Source organism: Ciconia boyciana, chromosome 10 (genome assembly GCF_034638445.1).
Source record: "Ciconia boyciana chromosome 10, ASM3463844v1, whole genome shotgun sequence".
NCBI lineage: Eukaryota > Metazoa > Chordata > Aves > Ciconiiformes > Ciconiidae > Ciconia > Ciconia boyciana.
The window spans coordinates 22,805,372-22,825,069 of record NC_132943.1 but is presented as its reverse complement, the minus strand read 5'-3'; the positions used below and the strand labels follow the sequence as shown (position 1 = coordinate 22,825,069).

At 37.9% G+C, this 19,698-nt stretch overlaps 1 protein-coding gene across 1 annotated transcript in view; it reads left to right on the top strand.

Moving 5' to 3' along the window:
- LRP2 (LDL receptor related protein 2) overlaps positions 1-19,698 on the top strand; it is a 133,270-nt gene that overhangs the window by 65,639 nt on the left and 47,933 nt on the right. Inside the window, exons 32-42 of the mRNA XM_072874134.1 lie at positions 4,093-4,259; positions 7,694-7,837; positions 8,779-8,888; positions 10,042-10,219; positions 10,574-10,787; positions 11,272-11,511; positions 11,645-11,833; positions 12,964-13,884; positions 14,440-14,605; positions 15,458-15,616; positions 19,112-19,401. Of these exons, the coding sequence (XP_072730235.1) occupies positions 4,093-4,259; positions 7,694-7,837; positions 8,779-8,888; positions 10,042-10,219; positions 10,574-10,787; positions 11,272-11,511; positions 11,645-11,833; positions 12,964-13,884; positions 14,440-14,605; positions 15,458-15,616; positions 19,112-19,401 (2,778 nt within the window). The remainder of the gene's footprint in view (positions 1-4,092; positions 4,260-7,693; positions 7,838-8,778; positions 8,889-10,041; positions 10,220-10,573; positions 10,788-11,271; positions 11,512-11,644; positions 11,834-12,963; positions 13,885-14,439; positions 14,606-15,457; positions 15,617-19,111; positions 19,402-19,698) is intronic.

Sequence of the window (19,698 nt, the reverse complement as noted above, 5' to 3'; positions counted from 1 at the left end):
TCACCAGTCAAGCTCCAGTTTAAGATTAATTTGGTTTCTTGCCCCTAAAACTCACTGAACCTCACAATTTTGATATTTGGAAACCTTCTGATTTTCTGTTCAAATATAGTCTTTCCCCACTTTATGCCCATTTCTTATGCCATTTTGTCCTTCAGAATAAATAGCATCAATAGTTCTCCTTCATCCCTGGTATATGTTCTTGTTGTGGTTTAACCCCAGCTGGCAACTAAGCACCACGCAGCCGCTCATTCACCCTCCCCTCACCCCTGGTGGGATGGGGGAGGCAATCTGAAGAGCAAAAGTAAGAAAACTCATGGATTGAGATAAGAACAGTTTAATAATTGAAATAAAATAACAATAATAATAATATTAACAATAATAATAGATTTTAATGAAAAGGAAAACTACGAGAGAGAGAGGAACAAAACACAGGAAAAACAAGTGATGCAACCACTCACCACCTGCTGACTGATGCCCAGCCAGTCCCTGAGCAGCGATCACTGCTCCCCAGCCAAGTCCCCCCACTTTATATACTGAGCTCATATGGTATGCAATAGCCCTTTGGCCAGTTTGGATCAGTTGTCCTGGCTGTGCCCCCTCCCAGCTTCTTGTGCACCTCTCAGAGCATGGGAAGCTGAAAAGTCCTTGACTTAGTGTAAGCACTACTTAGCAGCAACTAAAACATCAGTGTGTTATCAACATTATTCTCATACTAAATCCAAAACACAGCACTACACCAGCTACTAGGAAGAAAATTAACTCTATCCCAGCTGAAACCAGGACAGTTCTGTTGTATATATTTGAAGTGACTATCACATTCTTTCTCAGCCTCTATTTTGCTCTGAAGTAAGTCACAATCTTTTGGTTTCCTCTAAACAGAAGAGATGCTCTCCGTGTTCCTCATCACTCTCTTCAGCCTGTCTGAACTAATGCATTTTGGAATTCAGATCAAAATTTCACAGCTTGAGCTTTTTCCCTCCCCAGTGTAAAAAATTAGTATGCCAAGTGCAGGAGGTCTGGAAACACAGCCTAAAATTACAGATGCTACAGGTGATGCAGCTCTAACAGAGCTAACCTTTGCAAACAAAACTTCATATGAAAAAGTACCACTGAACTTTCTTTGAACAGTCCACAGACCTCAATGATTTGTAAAAATCATTTAGCCAATTCATTTTTAAAAAAAGTCACAAAAATTCAAATTACTGGCAGGCAGTTTGTGACCAGAAATTTGACCAGATTAATTTTGTCAGATGAAGCATTCATTATTAATTTTCCCATCAGTTGTACAGACATAAAGTGTGCTTTGGTGCCTTCCTAATAAGGAAGCTTCAAATCACTGAAATTTAAGTAGAAATTATCTTTGGGATGAGATAACGCTAGAAATCTCAGTCAGTCAAAAAATCCTTTTCTTTTAAAACTATCTGAATTTTAAAAGCCATATCACACTGTTTTCCTGCTTGATATTTATCAGTGTGTTCTTTAAAGACCTGTATTGCATTCACATTTTTCTTGGCAGCAGTAAGAAAATTACCAATTTATATAATCTGTGGCGAAGTGCAAGTTTGTTTAATCTATTAAAAAAAAGGGGTGTTTCTTTTAGAAATCCGTACTGTTTTTAGTATGTGCAGGCTTACCAAGGGATCGTGATGAAAGAAATGGAACATGGCAGTGATGAAGCACATGCATGTGTAGAGGTTGACCCAGTTCTGCCACTGAATCGAACTACTGACAGTTCTTATCTTTATTTCCCCCATGTTGCAAAGTTCCCTGTGTCTACTTAGGTATAGTTGTGTCCCTTTTATAAATTGCATAATTGCTCAATATAAATTGTGTAAGAGAGAAATAGAAATATCCTCCTGTGAAGCACAATTCTTTTAAACTATATGGGCTTATTTTTTCTTTTTAGATGGAATTTATACATTTAAAACAGTATGTAAAAAACATCTACAGATTTTGGGAATTTTTAAAAATAATGTATTTGCTGAAGGTCAGCACATCAGAAAAAGTTACTAAAAATACACTGGTTCCTTTCATGGTAAAAGATTTTAATTATTGCTAATTATTACAGAGGACTAGGCATTTGCCATTTTTTTGGTAATATTTACTATTATCCTTATCCTTGCCATCATTGTTTACTTTAATAGGCCAGGATAAACTTTCAGAAGAAAGATTAAACTGAGCTGCATGCATTTGGTTGCCCAGTGTCTCTACAAAACAATGATATTGCTGGTCTCTGCCTACTTAGTTCGCATATTAAATACTGCTAACTTTATGTTGATAGAAAGGCATTGATTCTAGGATTGCACCATTTCTAGCTTTACATAGGATGAAGAATGCTAATATTATAAGATTGCCTTTGCACTTACTTTACTTTAAACTGCATTTCAGGTTGATATTAAAGATGGTAAGGTAGCAAGCTGGCTTGGAAGCAAAGCAAGGAATTTGTGTGTATTAAAATCTTGTATTAATATGTTAAATTTGCATATTTAATATAACAATACATTAATTTTATATGGATTATCATTTGTCATGTAAACCTGTATTAAGTTTAAGAATTACAGAAGTTTTATTAATGTCTATCTGATGAAGCTACACAGATTTTAGACCTGTATAGCTCAGCAAATTTGCTCTATTGTCCATTATACGAATGAGGAATAATCAGACTGTATAGATTTGCATAGGTGTTAAACTTAAAGGAAGCAATCAGCAAAAAATTTTCTGTAGAATGTAATTGGTTTAAATGAGACTATCAAACTTCTAAAGTACAAACAGTCTAGCCTAGAGAATTCACATATCCGTATTTCAGCAGGATTCAGTAGTGTTGTATTGTGTACAACTAGAAAGGGAATAATGCCTCCAGGGTTTTGTATGCATTGGAACAATTTCACATGAATTTAGCTGTTCTTTGCAAATGTTTTAGAGAAGAGCAGTGGCATGCCATGTTCTCAGGGAAAAAAAAATGGAAGAAGTCCAAGAATTTCACAGGCAGAGCTAGCTATATGTCTTCAGTCAATTATTTGCCAAAATTTGATTTTTGTGCTGAGACAAATGATATCTAAGCTTATGTCAAATTTGACAAATAGTTCCAGATGCCAGAGAGAAGTATGGAGAATAATTTTTGAGACATGCAATGATGCGGTGGTTTGTGGTTTTTCATGTCAAAATTTTCACTGCAAAATGTATATAAAAGTATTAAGCAGCCAGTAATGAAAATCAAAACAAAAAAAACAAAACAAAAAAAAGTCTTTGATCTGTTATAAAAGAGGCAATGGGTTACTGCTACCTTCTGTGCAGCAGCAGCTGCCCAGTTCCCTATCAAGTGGTAGCTTGTGCCTATGGAGAGGCTAAAATTTGTTCTCCAAAGGCAAAAAGCACAAGGAAGAGGGGAGTTGGTGTTCAGAAGATTCTCTTCCACTACTCCCTAGCAGAAGAGAAATGGAGTTGCTGACTCACACTCTACAGCTCTGCAGTGTATTTTCTCAGATCATGTGACTACATGCCCTTTGTTAATAAGTTGTAAGCATAAGGGTACAAGTTTACCTAGAAGTAAATACACTATAAGGGAGTATGTCTATTCGTTTAGAGATAAAACAAGAAAACACAGTACTGCAGTTATATTTAATAATAAAGATCAGCAATTGCTGCTGTGACATTGTACCTTGCTTGTGAGTCCTGCTCAACAGGCATTAGAACCCATCTCAGGCATGTCCTGGAGAGCCCTCAGAGCTTTGTCCTGCTGATTCCCATTCTCAGAGATTTGAAAAAGCTGCTCAGAGCAGCTGCATGAATGTTCTTTGTCCCCTGGCCAGCAGTGAGTGATCCTGCCTTATTTACTTCGTCCTTCTCAGAATTTGCTTGCACATGCATTGTGATTGCAGAGTGCTGAAACTTGAAATGTTACAACAATTACAATAACTGATAACCTCATTCCTAGTGAGGGAACAAACTTATAGGTAAGTGGTTGCAAAGCATCACTGGTAACATTCAACCATTCTCAGCATCAGGGAACCTTTTGGTGGGAGAGGAGCAGTATATCATAATGCCATTTTCTTCATCAGAAACAACTCTGAATTATGTTATGTGTTTTCACAGTTGAACACCCTTTCCTTATTGCTGTAAGAGATAATATAATTTATGGAATTTCTCTGAACCCTGAGGAGAAGACAAATGATGCTATGGTTCCAATAGCAGGAGTTCAAAATGGTGTTGATGTTGACTTTGATGACTCCGAACAGATGATTTATTGGGTTGAAAATCCGGTAAGTTAGTATTTGTGTTCAAAATGTGCACTAGATTAAGCCTTTTTTAATGTTTTTGAGTGAAACATGTTAGCATTGCAGGTAAGAATTTTGATAAATATAATTGAAAGGAATGAAAAGGGTGGGGTTTTTTTGTTTGTTTGTTTTTGTCCGTGTCCCCCCCCCCGGATAAGATAAAAAAGATTAATGTCTTCTGTAAATTAGTTTTCCTCTTTGTCAGCTGAAATATTTGATTAATGCTATTTCTGGCTCAGCCAGAGACATGAACAGGAAATACTGGAAAGCATTGACAGAACCATACTTTCAGCTCCCCTTTGCTATAGTCCACTCTTTCTCCTCTCTCTTGACATAGGACTTAATTCTGCAAACACAGCCAGAGCACTTCTCCATGGGAGCAGTACATTGGACACAGTGGCACTAAACATTAGAATGAAAATGCATGCGTCTAGTCTGAGCACTTAATGAAGTAACATAGTAGAGAGGCATCTTTTTCTTTAAATAGAAGAAAATGGTTGCAAAGTCACAACAATTTCCAGGTAGCACATATGGGCTTACAGATCTAAAAAATAGTTTGAACTGATTTTTAATAGTTGATTATAATTGACTAAGCGTTTTTAATGCTTGTCCTGAACTAAGAAACTATATGTGTTCCCTAAGGCTAACTTGCTACAAAAAATTCCCAATTTTTGCAGGATTGGACACTTCAAAAAAAAAAAAATCTGTGGCAGTCTGGGAGATGGATATGGTAGAAAACTGCTAATTCAGCAATACATGTTCACTCTTGGAAACTTAAAAGCAGTTCTTTTTTCAAGAAAAGCAGTGCTTAGGTCCTGGAGAAGTATAGTGGTAGATAAGGAGATTTCCATAGTTATGTTTTACAGAAACAATTCACACTAAGTTGTTACCTTTCATCCACGCAAGATTTACCTTTTTTTTCCCAACCTGTTTCCCTTACATTTTGCAGGTTTGAAGTAAAAAAAAGTTTAAAAATCACTCATTTTAAAGCCTTTTCTGTGTCACTCATAAAGGAATTAGAATTTATTTAATTATTTATTCTTTTAAAATTAGAATGTTTAGTTCCCATGAAGTATTTAAATAGACCTATTTAAGCAAACCTTTGGCCAAGGTACTAGATAAATACTCAGGAATCTATCTGATCCTTCATGCAGTCTGAAAAAATGTTCTTGACAGATCTCAGCCAGCAGATACAGCTGACATTTACAAGAGGTTGAACAGTTCTGTAGGAGGTCATGGGCTGATATATCCATTAACAGAGCTGGCAAGTGAAATGCCAGGTGCCTCTGCAGGCTGAGCACGGGTAAGCGCTCTATTTTAGCTAGGTCTTGAGCTCCAGCCTGACAAATGTGTGGCTATGGGCTGTGTGCCCTGTCTGTACCCCTGACCTGCAGGGCTCAGGCTGCTGTTGCTCCCAAACAGAGCTGAGACACCTGTGCCAGTCATGGCTTGCTCTCTAAAAAAAGCTGTTTCTCTAGTTTCTAATGACAGAAGCGTATTTGCCTACTTTCTTAATTGTAGTGCTTGCCCGTTACCACAAGGCCTCTTCCTTAACACCCTGTTTTGCCTCCATCCATTGCATGTTTGGGTTTTCCTGGGGTTTGTCTACACTTGCATTGTTCATAGCTGTGATTTCATTGCCAGCGTTGGCAACAGTTGAAGCTGTAGTTAGAGCTCAAGTGAACATCCATCAGCTTGTTCACCCTGTCTGAAACAAACTCAGAAAACAGAGATAAATATCAGAGTCCTTCTTATTCTACCTGAAAAACAACTCCAAAGTGTTTTTACCGTCAGCTGTCATGTTCCATAGGTTATTAATTGTAAATGTCAATAATAGGCAGGAGAATTCCTAACTGTCTTTAAAGTGCCTATCATACTAGACACTTGTAAATATTCAACATCCATCAGGCTCTCAAAGTAGGGTTTGTACAGTACCAAAAGTTATCCTACCTTCCTACTTTTTTCTGTAGGCCTAGGGATTCAAGGACAGGTTAATTTGCAAATAGCACTACATTGTTAGGATTCAGGAAGCAGCACTCTACTGGTGTCTAAGAAATTCTACCTATTTAAGCCAGCAGTGAATTTGGCCTGGAGTTCTTGTTCAGATTTTTGCCATCTGATATGTTGATTCCTTTGTGAAGCACCATTTTCAATGCTGCACTGATATCATGGTACCAAAGCAATGAAGAATATGCATGGACCGAATGATCACTGGGTGCTTTTCCTAAAGCTGATTCTACCTTGTTTCTGCTCTGAGATGGCAACTGCAACCTGTTCTCCATTGTTTACTGCCTGGGCCTGCTCTATGTCTGCCTCTACCTCCTCCCTTCCTGAACTGGGCTAGCGTTAGCTGCGCAGCTTCTGTCTTCAAGTGATGCAAAGTTCAGGCTCTAATGGCGCGCTGTATGTTCTGTCCGTTCGAGTTGGCAGTGCCCCTCTGTCTTTCTAGGAAAGTGCCAGAGCAGAACGGACCTACTGCGTGTGTTGCCTCAGTGAAGAACTGGGGTGGTGGGTCCCAGTGCTACCTTGTCTGGGAGCCTGCACCGCAGAGTGAGATCTTCCCAGGACTGGCGCAGTGTGTCTGCATCAGTGGAGGAGGAAGTAATTAGTGAGGAGAGAGAAACAGATTTCAACACTCACTCACAGCTCCCCTAACCCTACTGACCTCTTCTCCAAAAGCCTTAATAACGTGCGATAACTGCTGGTATTTAAATTCTGCATTAATACTATACTAGTTGTGAAAGATTCATGTGATAATACGCAGGACTTGTGCAGAACTCCTGTAAAACTGACGTAACCTGAAGAAAGCTCAGGAAAGCAGCTATAGCTTGGCTTGTCTCTCTGTTTAGTGCTTGTTTATAGCATGCTTTAGCATCACGGGCTGTAGCTAATACCATAGAATCTGCAAGTCGTAAGTGGTCATTTCAAGGGTTACCCTTATGAAAAAACCTGCAAGGATAATCTTAGTCTTGATTCTTGCTATTACAGCTTATTAAAAATCTGGTTCTTAAATATTTATGCATGGAGAGAACACTATTTTCCTTTACTAGATTTCAGGTATATCCAAGATGGTTAACTGAGGTATCCTGGTAAAAATTTTTTTATAATGAAATACAAATCACAGAAATGTGACTGTATATAGCTTAAATATATACAGTTCAACCTTATAAAATATAGTAATTTTATTTCTGTTCAGGTTTTGGTTGGTGAATGGTGTATCCTCTTCACACTGGATAATTATGATTTACAATAATATTTTTACCATGTTTGTGCATTGAGCATATACAAATACATTTCTCTCTACTGGATTTTCCTTTTGCTAAGAAAAGATTGTAATATAACGTAAGTGCTCATGTACTGGGAATAGAATAGTGTTTTCTGCTCTTGACATTTTTTCACTTTTATCTTTTTTTTCCAAGGGTGAAATTCACAGAGTGAGGTCAGATGGAGCCAACAGGACAGTTTTTGCTCCAGCAGCTGTTATTGGTGCTCCTATTGGTCTGGCATTGGACTGGATATCTCTAAACCTGTACTACAGTAACCCAGGGACACAGTCAATTGAGGTAATTATTCAAGAGGGACAACTGGAAAGTAAGAGACTAGATTTTTCACTTCTATGTATACAGGTTGAAATTAGTAATTTTTTTTTGTGAAAAACTGAAATTAGATTTATTTGAAAATGCAGTCTGTAGAAAAATACTTTACAAACTTGAAGAGGTAAACCTAAATTTGAGCATAGTCAAAAAGATTGAAAGCAGTATATCCTGGGAACTTTATTTGTGCATAGATTCCACCCCCCCAGCCCCCCTCCTTTCAAGTCATTAGGCTTCTGGTGTTTGACACACAACCTCTCTGACTGCTGGAGTTACTATTATTATTACTATTCTCACTTCAAATCAATGATCTCAATGCAGTGCTTCTGATAGTAAAGGAATGTTGCCATCAAACGCAGTAAGATTCACTCCCAAATACTTTGGTATCATATTATGTAGCTTTCTGGAGACTAGCAGTCTGATGGTATGTGAAGGATAAAGTTGCCATTTAGCATAGGGAAATAGAGGATAAGCAATATATAATACAGTAATGACTGTGAATAAGCCCAGTCATTAATGTCCTTGTCCCAAAATATAAATACATACTATTACATTAAAAGGCAGCTAATTTAAACAAATAAAACTGAATACTTTCTAAATCAGCATTTCATCAACCCATTCAGCCTGTAATACTTTTGAGATATTATGGAAGCTGAAAGATTAACTATTTTTATACCTAGGATGCTTACTTGTTAACATAGGCAGGTTCTAAGCTGCAAGCAGCTCATTCAAGGGGTGCATGTTAGAGAAGGGAGATGGTTAGAGTACAGAACAATGTGCTTTTTCTTTATAGTATTTGAGAGAGTTTTCTGCAGTTTCAACTCCCTGTGGATTTAGGCTTCCTTCCTTTAATTTGAAAATCTGTCATAAGTTCTATATTACATGCTCTCATGAGTTCAATGTTTCCATAGGTCCTGAAGCTGCATGGTGACATAATGTACAGGAAAACACTGATTACCAATGATGGCACCTCTCTGGGAGCTGGCACGCCAATTGGTTTGACAGTTGATCCAGCAAGAGGGTAAATTTCCAAAATTGCTGTTGTCTTTGCACATGAGTATATTCTCCACATTTTTCTTAATTTTTAGGGTCTTCAGCTTCCATCCTGGATTTGACAAGGTTTTGTTTTTTTCGTATTTGTGCAGAATTTATTTACTCTTTTTAAGCCCTAGAAGATAATTGTGTGGCTTCATAAATCGTTGCACAGATGTTCATTCTCCTTAGTTTACCGTATACTTACATGGTAAAATTTTTTGATTAAAAAGGATCTCAGAATATTTTGATTGTGAAAAAAATCTCTGAAAAGTGGGAAGCCAGAGTAAAGAGAACGCTAAAGTCTTTCTTTAATAATATCTTGTGATGTCTGTCTTGAGGCCTATCTATCATAGAAAGGCACACTACATGGGAAAAATGTCACATGTTAAATAGCATAGCACTAAATACGATTTTACTGCTTTCTCCCAAAAAGAGCTGTAATTTGCTTTTTTTCCAACAGAGTACTCAAAATGGCAATATGATGCTTCTCCCCTGCCCCCAAATCACAGTGTTCCATAGGACCATATTAGTAATGAGAGAGTTTTGCTGGTGACTTGGCAGGCGTTCAGATGAATTGATGCCTGACTTTTTGTCCCTAGTTGGGAGTCTGGCTGCCATGTGCCCTAAGTGTTCTTCAGCAGCTGAGGCCAAAGCAGTGCACATATTCCCCAGAGCCAGATAACGGAATTCTGCTTCATATAGATTTTTTGAACTTCTAGCTTTAATTCCAAATTGGAACCAAACTCACTGCTGAAACCTTGCAGCTGTCTGTGAAACAGAATTATTATTCTCCTGCTTGCTTGTTAATAGTCCTAATACTCTACTGAGTTTACCTGCTGACTGTATTGTGGGATGATACAGGGGAGGCTATGGATTTCTAAAAATTATTTAACAGGCATTGTTCTCTTTTTCACGAGAAACAGGCATTTCGCTTTTTCAAGGCATTTCGCTTTTTCAAGAGAATAAACGTTTTTCTCTTTTTTCAAACAAGATATCATTTTCATTGTGGCCTAGTTCAAAGTGATGTACTGAAGTATTTGGCTGATGAAGGAGATGGATTTAAGCATATGCTCAAGTGACTCTGGTCCATTGATCTCTGTTATCAGCCTTGCTAACAGATGTGATAATGTGCGTTACAGGAAGCTGTACTGGACAGACCAGGGAACTGACAGTGGAGTCCCAGCAAAGATTGCCAGTGCAAACATGGATGGATCAGGCATACAAACCCTCTTCACTGGCAACCTTGACCATGTAGAGTTCATTACCATTGACATTAAGGAACAAAAGTTGTACTGGGCTGTTACAAGCACAGGAGTGGTAGGAGATATTTTTTTAATAATTGCTTTTTTACCTGTTCATCTGTCTCTGTGTCTGTGGTTCACATGAGTATAATTCAGTTACTTTAGTTTACTCATGTAACTGGGAGTTGCAGGACTGAGCAAAATCTGAATAACTGTTGTTACTAATTACCATTAAAAATATATGATGAATTTGAATGAAAAATCAGAAATCATTATTGGCATCCTGCTGACCCTTTCCTTCCTACCTTGTATATTAAAAATCTCATGCATGAAGAGATTTTAGTAGCATATGTTGCATTTTAATTTTGTATTGTAACATGGAACTTTTATTATAAGAAATGTAATATTAAGCTTTAAACTGATTTCTTAGATTGAGAAAGGCAGTGTGGATGGTACAAATCGTGTGACTCTGGTGGTTCATCTTTCTCATCCATGGGGAATTGCTGTCTATGATACCTTTCTGTACTATACTGATCGAGATTATGAAGTTATTGAACGAGTTGACAAGTCCACTGGAGCAAACAAAGTAGTACTGAGAGATAATGTCCCAAGACTGAAATGCCTACGTGTGTATTACAGAGACGGTGAGTATTTGCTAAAGCGGTATTTCAGGATATCCAACTTGTGAAAACCTGAACTTCCCTCAGAGACAGAATGCACGCTCTTTCAAAGGAAATGGTTTGGTTATGCTTTCAGGAAAAGTGTTGGTAATATTTTACCTGGTTTTGGTAAAGAAATGTTCCACCATCCAGTTAAGGCATCTATTGGCACGTGCAGTTTTACTAAAATATTATCAATGTAATATTGACTAAATAACAAATTTTATCAGTTTGGCTTCAAATTTATATATCCGTTTTATGTGATTCTTGGCCCCATTGATCTTAGATGACAAGAAACCAGCAAATCCGTTGCTAACGCTTATGTGCTAAAAGGTACAGTGATTAAGATCTTTATTTTTGTCAGCTGGTTGTTAATACTATGCAAGTATAAGAATTTGGTTATATATCCACGGGAGTTTGTGATGATACAGTACAGATTTTTATGTCTTGCCATGTGTGTCTTGCACAGATTCTGCTGGTTCCTCAAATGGCTGCAGTAATAATATTGGAGTTTGCCAGCAGCTTTGCCTGCCTGTACCTGGTGGATTATTCTCCTGTGCCTGTGCTACTGGCTTTCAGCTAAATCCTGATAACAGAACCTGTTCCCCATACAGTTCATTTGTAATTGTTTCTATGCTTTCTGCAATTAAAGGATTTAGTTTAGAGACATCTGATCACTCTGAAGCCATGGTACCACTGGCAGGAAGAGGTATGTGAATAATACAGTAGGAAAAAATCTTATAATGCCTAATATTTTGGCATTTCTTGCTGGCGTAGCACATGTTTTAAATAAGTTAGTTTATATCAAAGGTAATTAATTATTACTTTTCAAAATATTTCAGGACGAAATGCGCTTCACGTGGACGTTCACATGCCTTCTGGTTTCATTTACTGGTGTGACTTCAGTAGCACAATTTCTTCTCAGAATGCAATACGTAAAATTAAACCTGATGGTTCTTATTTTAGAAATGTTGTTACAAATGGAATAGGACGAAACGGGATCCGTGGCATTGCAGTTGACTGGGTAGCAGGTAAGCATAGCTGAATTTAGGAGAATGTTATTCTTCACAGATTGTAAAATTTTTTTTTTTACAAACATACATTTTTTTACACAGTCAAATATAAACGGATCCCAGTGGAACTATTTTGAATGAAAATCCTATGATTCTAACTTGTCTGTTTATGGACTGATTTTAAAACAAGAGGAATGGCTCTTACATTTATATATATGTGTAAAAATGAAAGTTTATCAGAGCAGATGTATAGAACCTTTTCTCTCATGATGCTTTCATATTTGTCTTAGGTCTCTCTTCTTGTCTGTGCGTTCATAAGTAGCTGTTGTTCAGTGCACTACTATACTTTACCACCAGAGTGAAAAACATGTACCAGAGAAGAGTGCACAAAAGTTGTCTGATGACATTGTTAATAAGAAAGAAGGACTCTTCATCTACCCTCAGATTGCTGTGTACAAATCGTATAAATTATAATGAAAAGTAAAGAAAGCAGAAGAAATACTTTGTCTTTGGACTTTAATTTCCCCACTTGCACTTCCTGTTTCTATTTAAACATAGTAGAGATTAATTCAAATATTAACTCTTCAGAACGTGTTCATCAACTCTAAGTAGCTGACCATTGCCATAAATACCTTTATTTTATACGTATATGTACTATATATATGTTTTGCGAAAGTTCTTCTGTTGATTGATAGGCTTGTTGGGATGAGTTTTAGAATAATCATCTGCTGTGTACACTTAATTTAGTTACTGTATACAGTGCTGTGCCATAACATGGATTTCATAGTTGTGTGTTGTAAAAGGTAAAGGGATAAGAGTACGGAAAGGCAAGCCAAGGGCTTAGATTAAAAAAAAAAAAGTACACCTAAAGAACAACTGTAGTTAATGCACTTTTGATCTTACACCACTGATTTTCCCCATGGCAATCAATGAGGATTTAGAAATTAATTGACTATTGTCAGTTTGGGTGTCTTCTTTCTAATTCCTCAAAGTGTAGGCAAGTACCTTATGCTTCCAACTACTAAGATGTTTATGGATATTCATTTTATGGTTTAGTATTTTGTCAGCTCATGTTTCTCAGGTGTTGATGCTATATATTAACTTCCTGTTTTGTTTTTCTGCATTGTTTTTTTTTTCTTCAAATACAGGAAATCTTTATTTTACAAATGCATTCCTGACAGAGACTTTTATAGAAGTTTTGCGTTTAAACACAACTTATCGCCGTGTTCTGCTTAAAACTACCATAGATATGCCAAGGCACATAGTAGTCAACCCAAAAAACAGGTATCTGTTCTGGGCAGATTATGGGCAAAATCCGAAGATCGAACGTGCATTTCTTGACTGCACCAACAGAACAGTTCTTGTGTCTGAGGGCATTGTCACACCTCGTGGGCTGGCCATAGATCACAGCAATGGCTACATTTACTGGGTGGATGATTCCTTAGATATGATTGCAAGAATTCAGCCTGATGGTGGTGATGTTGAAATTGTGCGTTATGGCAGTCGCTATCCAACTCCATATGGTATCACTGTCTTTGGAAATTCGATGATCTGGGTGGATCGGAACCTGAAAAAAGTCTTCCAAGCCAGCAAGGAGCCAGGCAATACTGATCAGCCAACAGTAATACGAGACAACATTAATTGGCTAAGGGATGTTACCATTTACGACAGTAATTTCCAGTCACGTTCACCCCTTGATGTCAACAACAATCCTTGTTTGGACAACAACGGAGGCTGTTCTCATCTGTGTTTTGCCCTGCCTGACATGCAGACACCCAAATGTGGTTGTGCCTTTGGAACACTAGGCAGTGATGGCAAGAGATGTTCCATTTCAACTGATGATTACTTGATTTTTGCTCTTGAGAATGCCCTCAGAAGTATCCACCTAGATCCTGAAAATCACAGTCCTCCCTTCCGTACAGTCAATGTGGTAAGAACTGCAGTGGCCTTGGATTTTGACAGCATAAACAACCGAATATATTTTACCCAAAGTTATCCTTCGGGGACAGGAAGCATCAGTTATGTTAGTATTTACTCAGGAATTGGCTCTCCAACAGTAGTTGCATCTGGTAAGTGCACTGAAATGTGATACAAAGTAATTGGATATTGGAAAAAAAGGACTGCAGCACCTAGCACTAGCTTAGCAGGTATTTTTATACTAATGGTCAAGGTAGACTATTTAGTTAAGATATCTGATGAAATGCTCCTTTTGACTCTTCTCCTCAGTTTTTTCCTCTTCTGAGATTCTTATTTCATCTTGATCACAATGAAATGGAAATATGAAACTGGTTAAATATTATTATATATATAAATTATATGCAATAAATTAAAATTATATATAGTAAATTAATATTGTGGAGTGAGGGATGATTCCTGCTACTTGGAGAATAGCAACCAGAATTTAGGTCTATGTGAGGAAAAGGTCTTTGTAACCTTACTGCATACACAGGACTGCCTGAGTCCTAAGTATTAGTTCTTCAGATTTTTAAATTGACAAATTTGCATTGATACCAATGGCATTTCAAGGAGATCCTTGGTGTGGCCACATTATAATAGACGAAGGGTATTGCGATATCACAGGAAACCATACTGAACTTGTGTGTGTTTACTTGCATGTGTCTAAGACCTGGGGACTCCGGATGGCATAGCCTTTGACTGGATCAACCATAGAGTTTACTACAGTGACTACCTCAATCAGACTATCAGCTCGATGGCTGTGGATGGATCTAACCGCACAGTGATTGCCCGGGTTCCTCGACCAAGAGCTGTTGTATTAGATCCCTGCAGAGGGTATGTGTTGCACTTTGTATACTTTATTTTGACTGCAGGTGAAACTACAATTTAGACTTCGACAAAGACTGCCATATGCTTCCTGTTCTGAGCCCTACGTTCCAGCTGTGCATTACTGTCCTAGAGCTAACTCTTTAGGTTTAAGTTTTCTAAGCTGATCTCAGCCTCAGAGATTTGAATTTTCTTCTGAGATTTTTAGAACATTTATGAATATGTAGTGCATGAGAGTCCACTTAGTGAGGGTAGGAGTCAGGTACTGGGCGTAAATGAGAGCGATGTTCAAAGCAGGTGTTTGTCAAGCAACTAACCATCCTCCTTTTGCTGTGTAAGGCAGAAAAACAAAACGTATTTGTTGAAACCAAGATTTCTTCAAGAATATCATATCATGATAATCTGGTAGCACTGTCAAGAGATCTCTCTATTTAGAGTCTTATATGATCTATCCCTTTTTCTGTTGTATTTCCTGAGTGCCTCAGAAGAATTCTTGTTTCAGTAACAAAAAACATTCCTTGAGAGTCTGGGTGCATTACTGTATTATACTATATTTCTAATTTCATTACTAATTATACTGTATTTCAAATGAAGAAAGATAAGAAAGAGATTAATTGACTTTACTGGATTCTCATAGGAGCTGGAAAAACTTTTCTGAAGTTCACTCCAGTGGACACCAGTGATCGCTGCTAGAAGATTCCCTTGTCAATGTGGGCCAAAATAGAGGGAGAAGTTCTTTTCTGCTAGTTTTGCACTGCCCACTTCAGTGAGGGACACCAGGGTGGAAATACCCTGGAGCAGATAAGAGCTTTGTGAGCTTTATTTGCTGAAAATATAACCTTGTAATCATGTTATTGACAGGTATATGTACTGGACTGACTGGAGTTCAAATGCAAAGATAGAACGAGCTACACTTGGAGGAAACTTTAGAACACCTATTGTGAGCACCAATTTGGTATGGCCAAATGGGCTTACCCTGGACTATGAAGAACAGCAGCTGTACTGGGCTGATGCAAATCTGTATGTATTGATAACACACTTGTTGCTTTACATTTGGTTAATTTTCTAATAGATGTATTATTTATGTTTCCTCATCTTTTAAACTGTTTTTCAGCATTTCACTTGAATTTGGTACTTTGTATTATAGAATATTAAGAGTTACTTAATAGCAATGCAATGTCAAGTCTTGATATTGATGTGGAACTACTGTGCAATAAGAAGTTTTGTTATGCCACAGTGTAGATTTAGTCCACTGCTTTATGGCATTGATACCCACTGGCAGTTTGTTCATCTTACATGCAACTCAAGACTTTTATAAGCATCTTATCTAACAAATACAATCCCAGTGCACATTTTACATCATTCATTGCTCATGGTTAATTCCTGTCACCTGTGGAATTTGGCATGATGTTCTTGCTGTTGCCTACCAGACAGAACTCTACCCTTCAATTTATGCCACCAGAATTTCTGCCATCAGCAGGGAAGATTTTAAAAATAATTTAGTTTGTATCCATTCAAATTCACCCATGGTCTCGGAGAAATCACTGCAGCAATCAGACCTTTCCCCTCTGGTTCCTTCAGCACAGCACTTCTTTTGCAGGCTTCTCCTTTGCTGTGACAGAAAAGTGATGTCTGTAATGTAATAACTCTTATGGTCTGTGCCTCTGTTGGATCTTCTGGGAGGAAGGCATTCTTATTTGGATTTATCTGTGTGCAGGAGGGCAGGGAACGGCACCTGTAAATAGGACCGTCTATTTTAAGGAGAATGCAGGATGTCAAATGAAACATCCTCTTTTCTCTTTCAAACTCTAGTTAATGGAGGTAAGGGAGCATATGCTTAAGCGTTATGGTCTCCTTTATTCTGACTTTCACGGGGAGGGCCTTTAGAGGAACAGATACCAGCATGGGATAAGATATGAAGACCAGACACTCAAAAATGCCAGTGCTCCTTAGCTCTGAATGCACCAAGGGAACACAAGGGTGAGCCATATATTCTCCTTCATTTTTACTCTTGCTTATTCTCCTCTTGTTTATGCTAGTCTCACAAAGGTGCTATCCTAAAATAGTGTTTCTGTTCTTTTGTTCTAGACCCTCCTATTGCCTTGTAAGTATTGTGACACCATTGGGCACACATGCAAGTCTTGAGATACATCTCAAGTAGATAGAACGTATGCGCTAGTTGAACACTGTTCCTTTCCCATGTGTTCATAGTTGCTGCATGCAACATAGTAAGAATCCCTCACCAGATAGCATGCTGACACTTGGAAACTGTGGCATAATAGGGGGAAATCACCTGAGCCTGTGTTGCAGGAGGGGTGCATTTGAGCTTCTTTTCTTTTGTAGAAGTGCAATTTCATAGAGAAGTGCTTTCTTGCACTTTTCCCACAACTGTTATTTCACATTAAAGCTTTTGCCTTATAAAGTATCCGTCTATTATTATTTTCCTGTAATAATTACTAAAATTCTGTTTTTTCTTCTCCTGCTTATATGAAATGCAGCTTTTTCCTTCCTACTAGTGATGACAAAGGAGACGAGCTGTTCAACTTGTTGAGAAATTTCTTGCTCTTGAGAAATATCTGCTCATTTTCTCTCAGTAGCTGTTTCCATTCTTATTCAACCCACACTGCTAGTCTAGTAAATGCATTACAATTGGTAATACAATTGGTAATAATTAAATTTTGTCTCTAGCGGAGACTTAAACATACAGTTGCTTTGAGGTTAGATAAAATAAGTTCAAGTGATTTTCTTACTGCTAATGCTAAGTTGTTGGAGCATTTTTGTGTTTCTGTGAGAACTCTTTTGGTGGCTTGAACCGAAGGGTGGAGCTTCCGCTTGGAGTCTCCAACAACAACATTTGGCCCTTCTGACTTCACGATCAAGAGGTATTGGCCATGCAGTGATGAACAGGGAGAGAAGCTGCTAGCAGGAAGAAAATCTCTGGGTATGATGTCTTTAGTCCCACAGCTTCCTTATCCTTACCCTCCATAGAGCCATTCTGGGATTCTTATTAGCTCCTTTTCAGAACTTGTACGTGAAAGATGCCACAGCCTCTTAGCGAATTGTTCTGTTCCGTTGACATTGCACAAACACCACTCCACTTCTAAGGCATTATGCCTTTATACATAAGCATACACACTGTCCGACCTCTATCTGCTCTTTAGACATGAGTATTAAGAGCAGTGCAGTTGAATGATACTATGCTTGATGGAGCAGACAACCCGAAGTGTGTTATTTCTGTCAGTAAGCTGGTTGGCAGCCTTGCCATGTGAACATTAAAGTGTGACTGAACATGAAGATGCTGGGAGCTGGAGGCAAGGAACAGCCTTTATCCATGCTCATTCTTGTTCTACTATCTTCAGCTTGCTGACAGTACCTCATTTCAGCATTTACTGATATCTTGATGTTTTTCCGTTAAGCTCTTTCTCTTCCTTTGAATAATCCCATCTGTTACTTGTTAATCCTTCTCTTGTTATCCTCATTGCAAATAACTTTTGAACATCCTCCATTTTCTCTTCTCTCATGCTTTATTCTTGTGTGGTCTGCCTATCTCAGACAGGAGTCTGTGTGGTAAAAGGAACCTCTAACATTTAAAATCATTTTATAAACAATGCTTAGAAATAACGTCCTTGCATGAATAGTGCATATTGACTCTCCTGGCATCAGCATGTCTCCTCCTGCTTCCCCACTGACCTTTGCTGAAGTGGTCATTAAGAGTGGGAATGGCTGAAGGGGAGAAGCAGTGACAAGGTGGTTGTGGGTCAGTAGGGCTGTCTGTGTGAGTGAAGAATGGTTCACATACAGCAGAACGCGTCTATCACAGAACTTGGAGTTGAATCCTGAGTTTCTGGGGCTCCATGAAGTCTTGCTTGCTGGAATTTTGTTTATCATTGCAAATACTGTTCCTAAGGTAGAATCAAAGCTGGAAGATCAATGAGGAAGAAATGTTTATCATACACTATATATTTGTGGCTATTAGATGTTATATATGTGGTGGTTATTATCTATTAGAACTGTTTTCCCCTCCTGTATTCTTATGTGAGAAATAGCAGAAAATGCATGTTTATAGTCTCGTGAATTTACTTGTATTTCCTGATTGTGTAAATTTGGATCTGCAGAAGATAAAACTGAAATGAAAACATGTCCCATTTCATGGGACTGTTGACTTTCTCCTGGTACGAGAGGTCATTAACATCATACCCATTCCAAAAGTGTATTCTCTCATGAAGTTTTGCATTCAGTTTAGCTCTTAGTAGCGTAGTTGTTTGAACATTTCGATCTTCAGCCCAGTTACTTCCAGTACATTATTGTGTCAGTATTATAGAGCTGCTACTCTGCATCACTATTGAAGCCATAGATTGGAAAATTTGAGATTTTAAACTCATAACAGCACCCTACATATTGGTGCACATTACTGAAATGGTGGATACTAGTTGCCGGATTAATTAGGGCATGGCTTTATACATAAGTTAAAAGACTTCTTTCTTTTAAGACATAATAATTTCTTTGTTATTTTAGGCAGAAGATCGAGCGATGCACTCTCACTGGTACAAATCGTGAGGTAATTGTTAGCACTGCTCTGCATCCATTTGCAATGACATTGTTTGATCAGCATATCTATTGGACAGACTGGAACACACGAAGCATTTACCGAGCTAATAAGTATGATGGTTCAGATCAGATTGTAATGATCATGAATCTTCCACAAAGACCGATGGATATTCATGTCTGGGCAAAAAGTAAGCAGCAGCAGTGTACCAACCCTTGCAACCAGTTCAATGGTGGCTGCAGTCACATCTGTGCACCAGGTAAGCTGTTATGCTTGATGACTGTAAGCTATTAGTGTTGCCTGTATTAGAGTTCATAGTATAACAATTTTAGACACGTGGGGACAGCTGAAATATTTCTTAGTGTTCCTAAAAGTTTAATATTTATTTTATTTATAAATGCAATCATGATGATTGCCATTCAGGGTCATGGTATTTTGCCAGCACACCTGAGCGTTGTGGCTGAGAATGGTCACAAATAAAAATAATGGGTTTCTCTAATTTAAACCAAAACATTGTTTTCTGGGGTTTTAAGTTTTTATTCCTCTGGGATGAGAC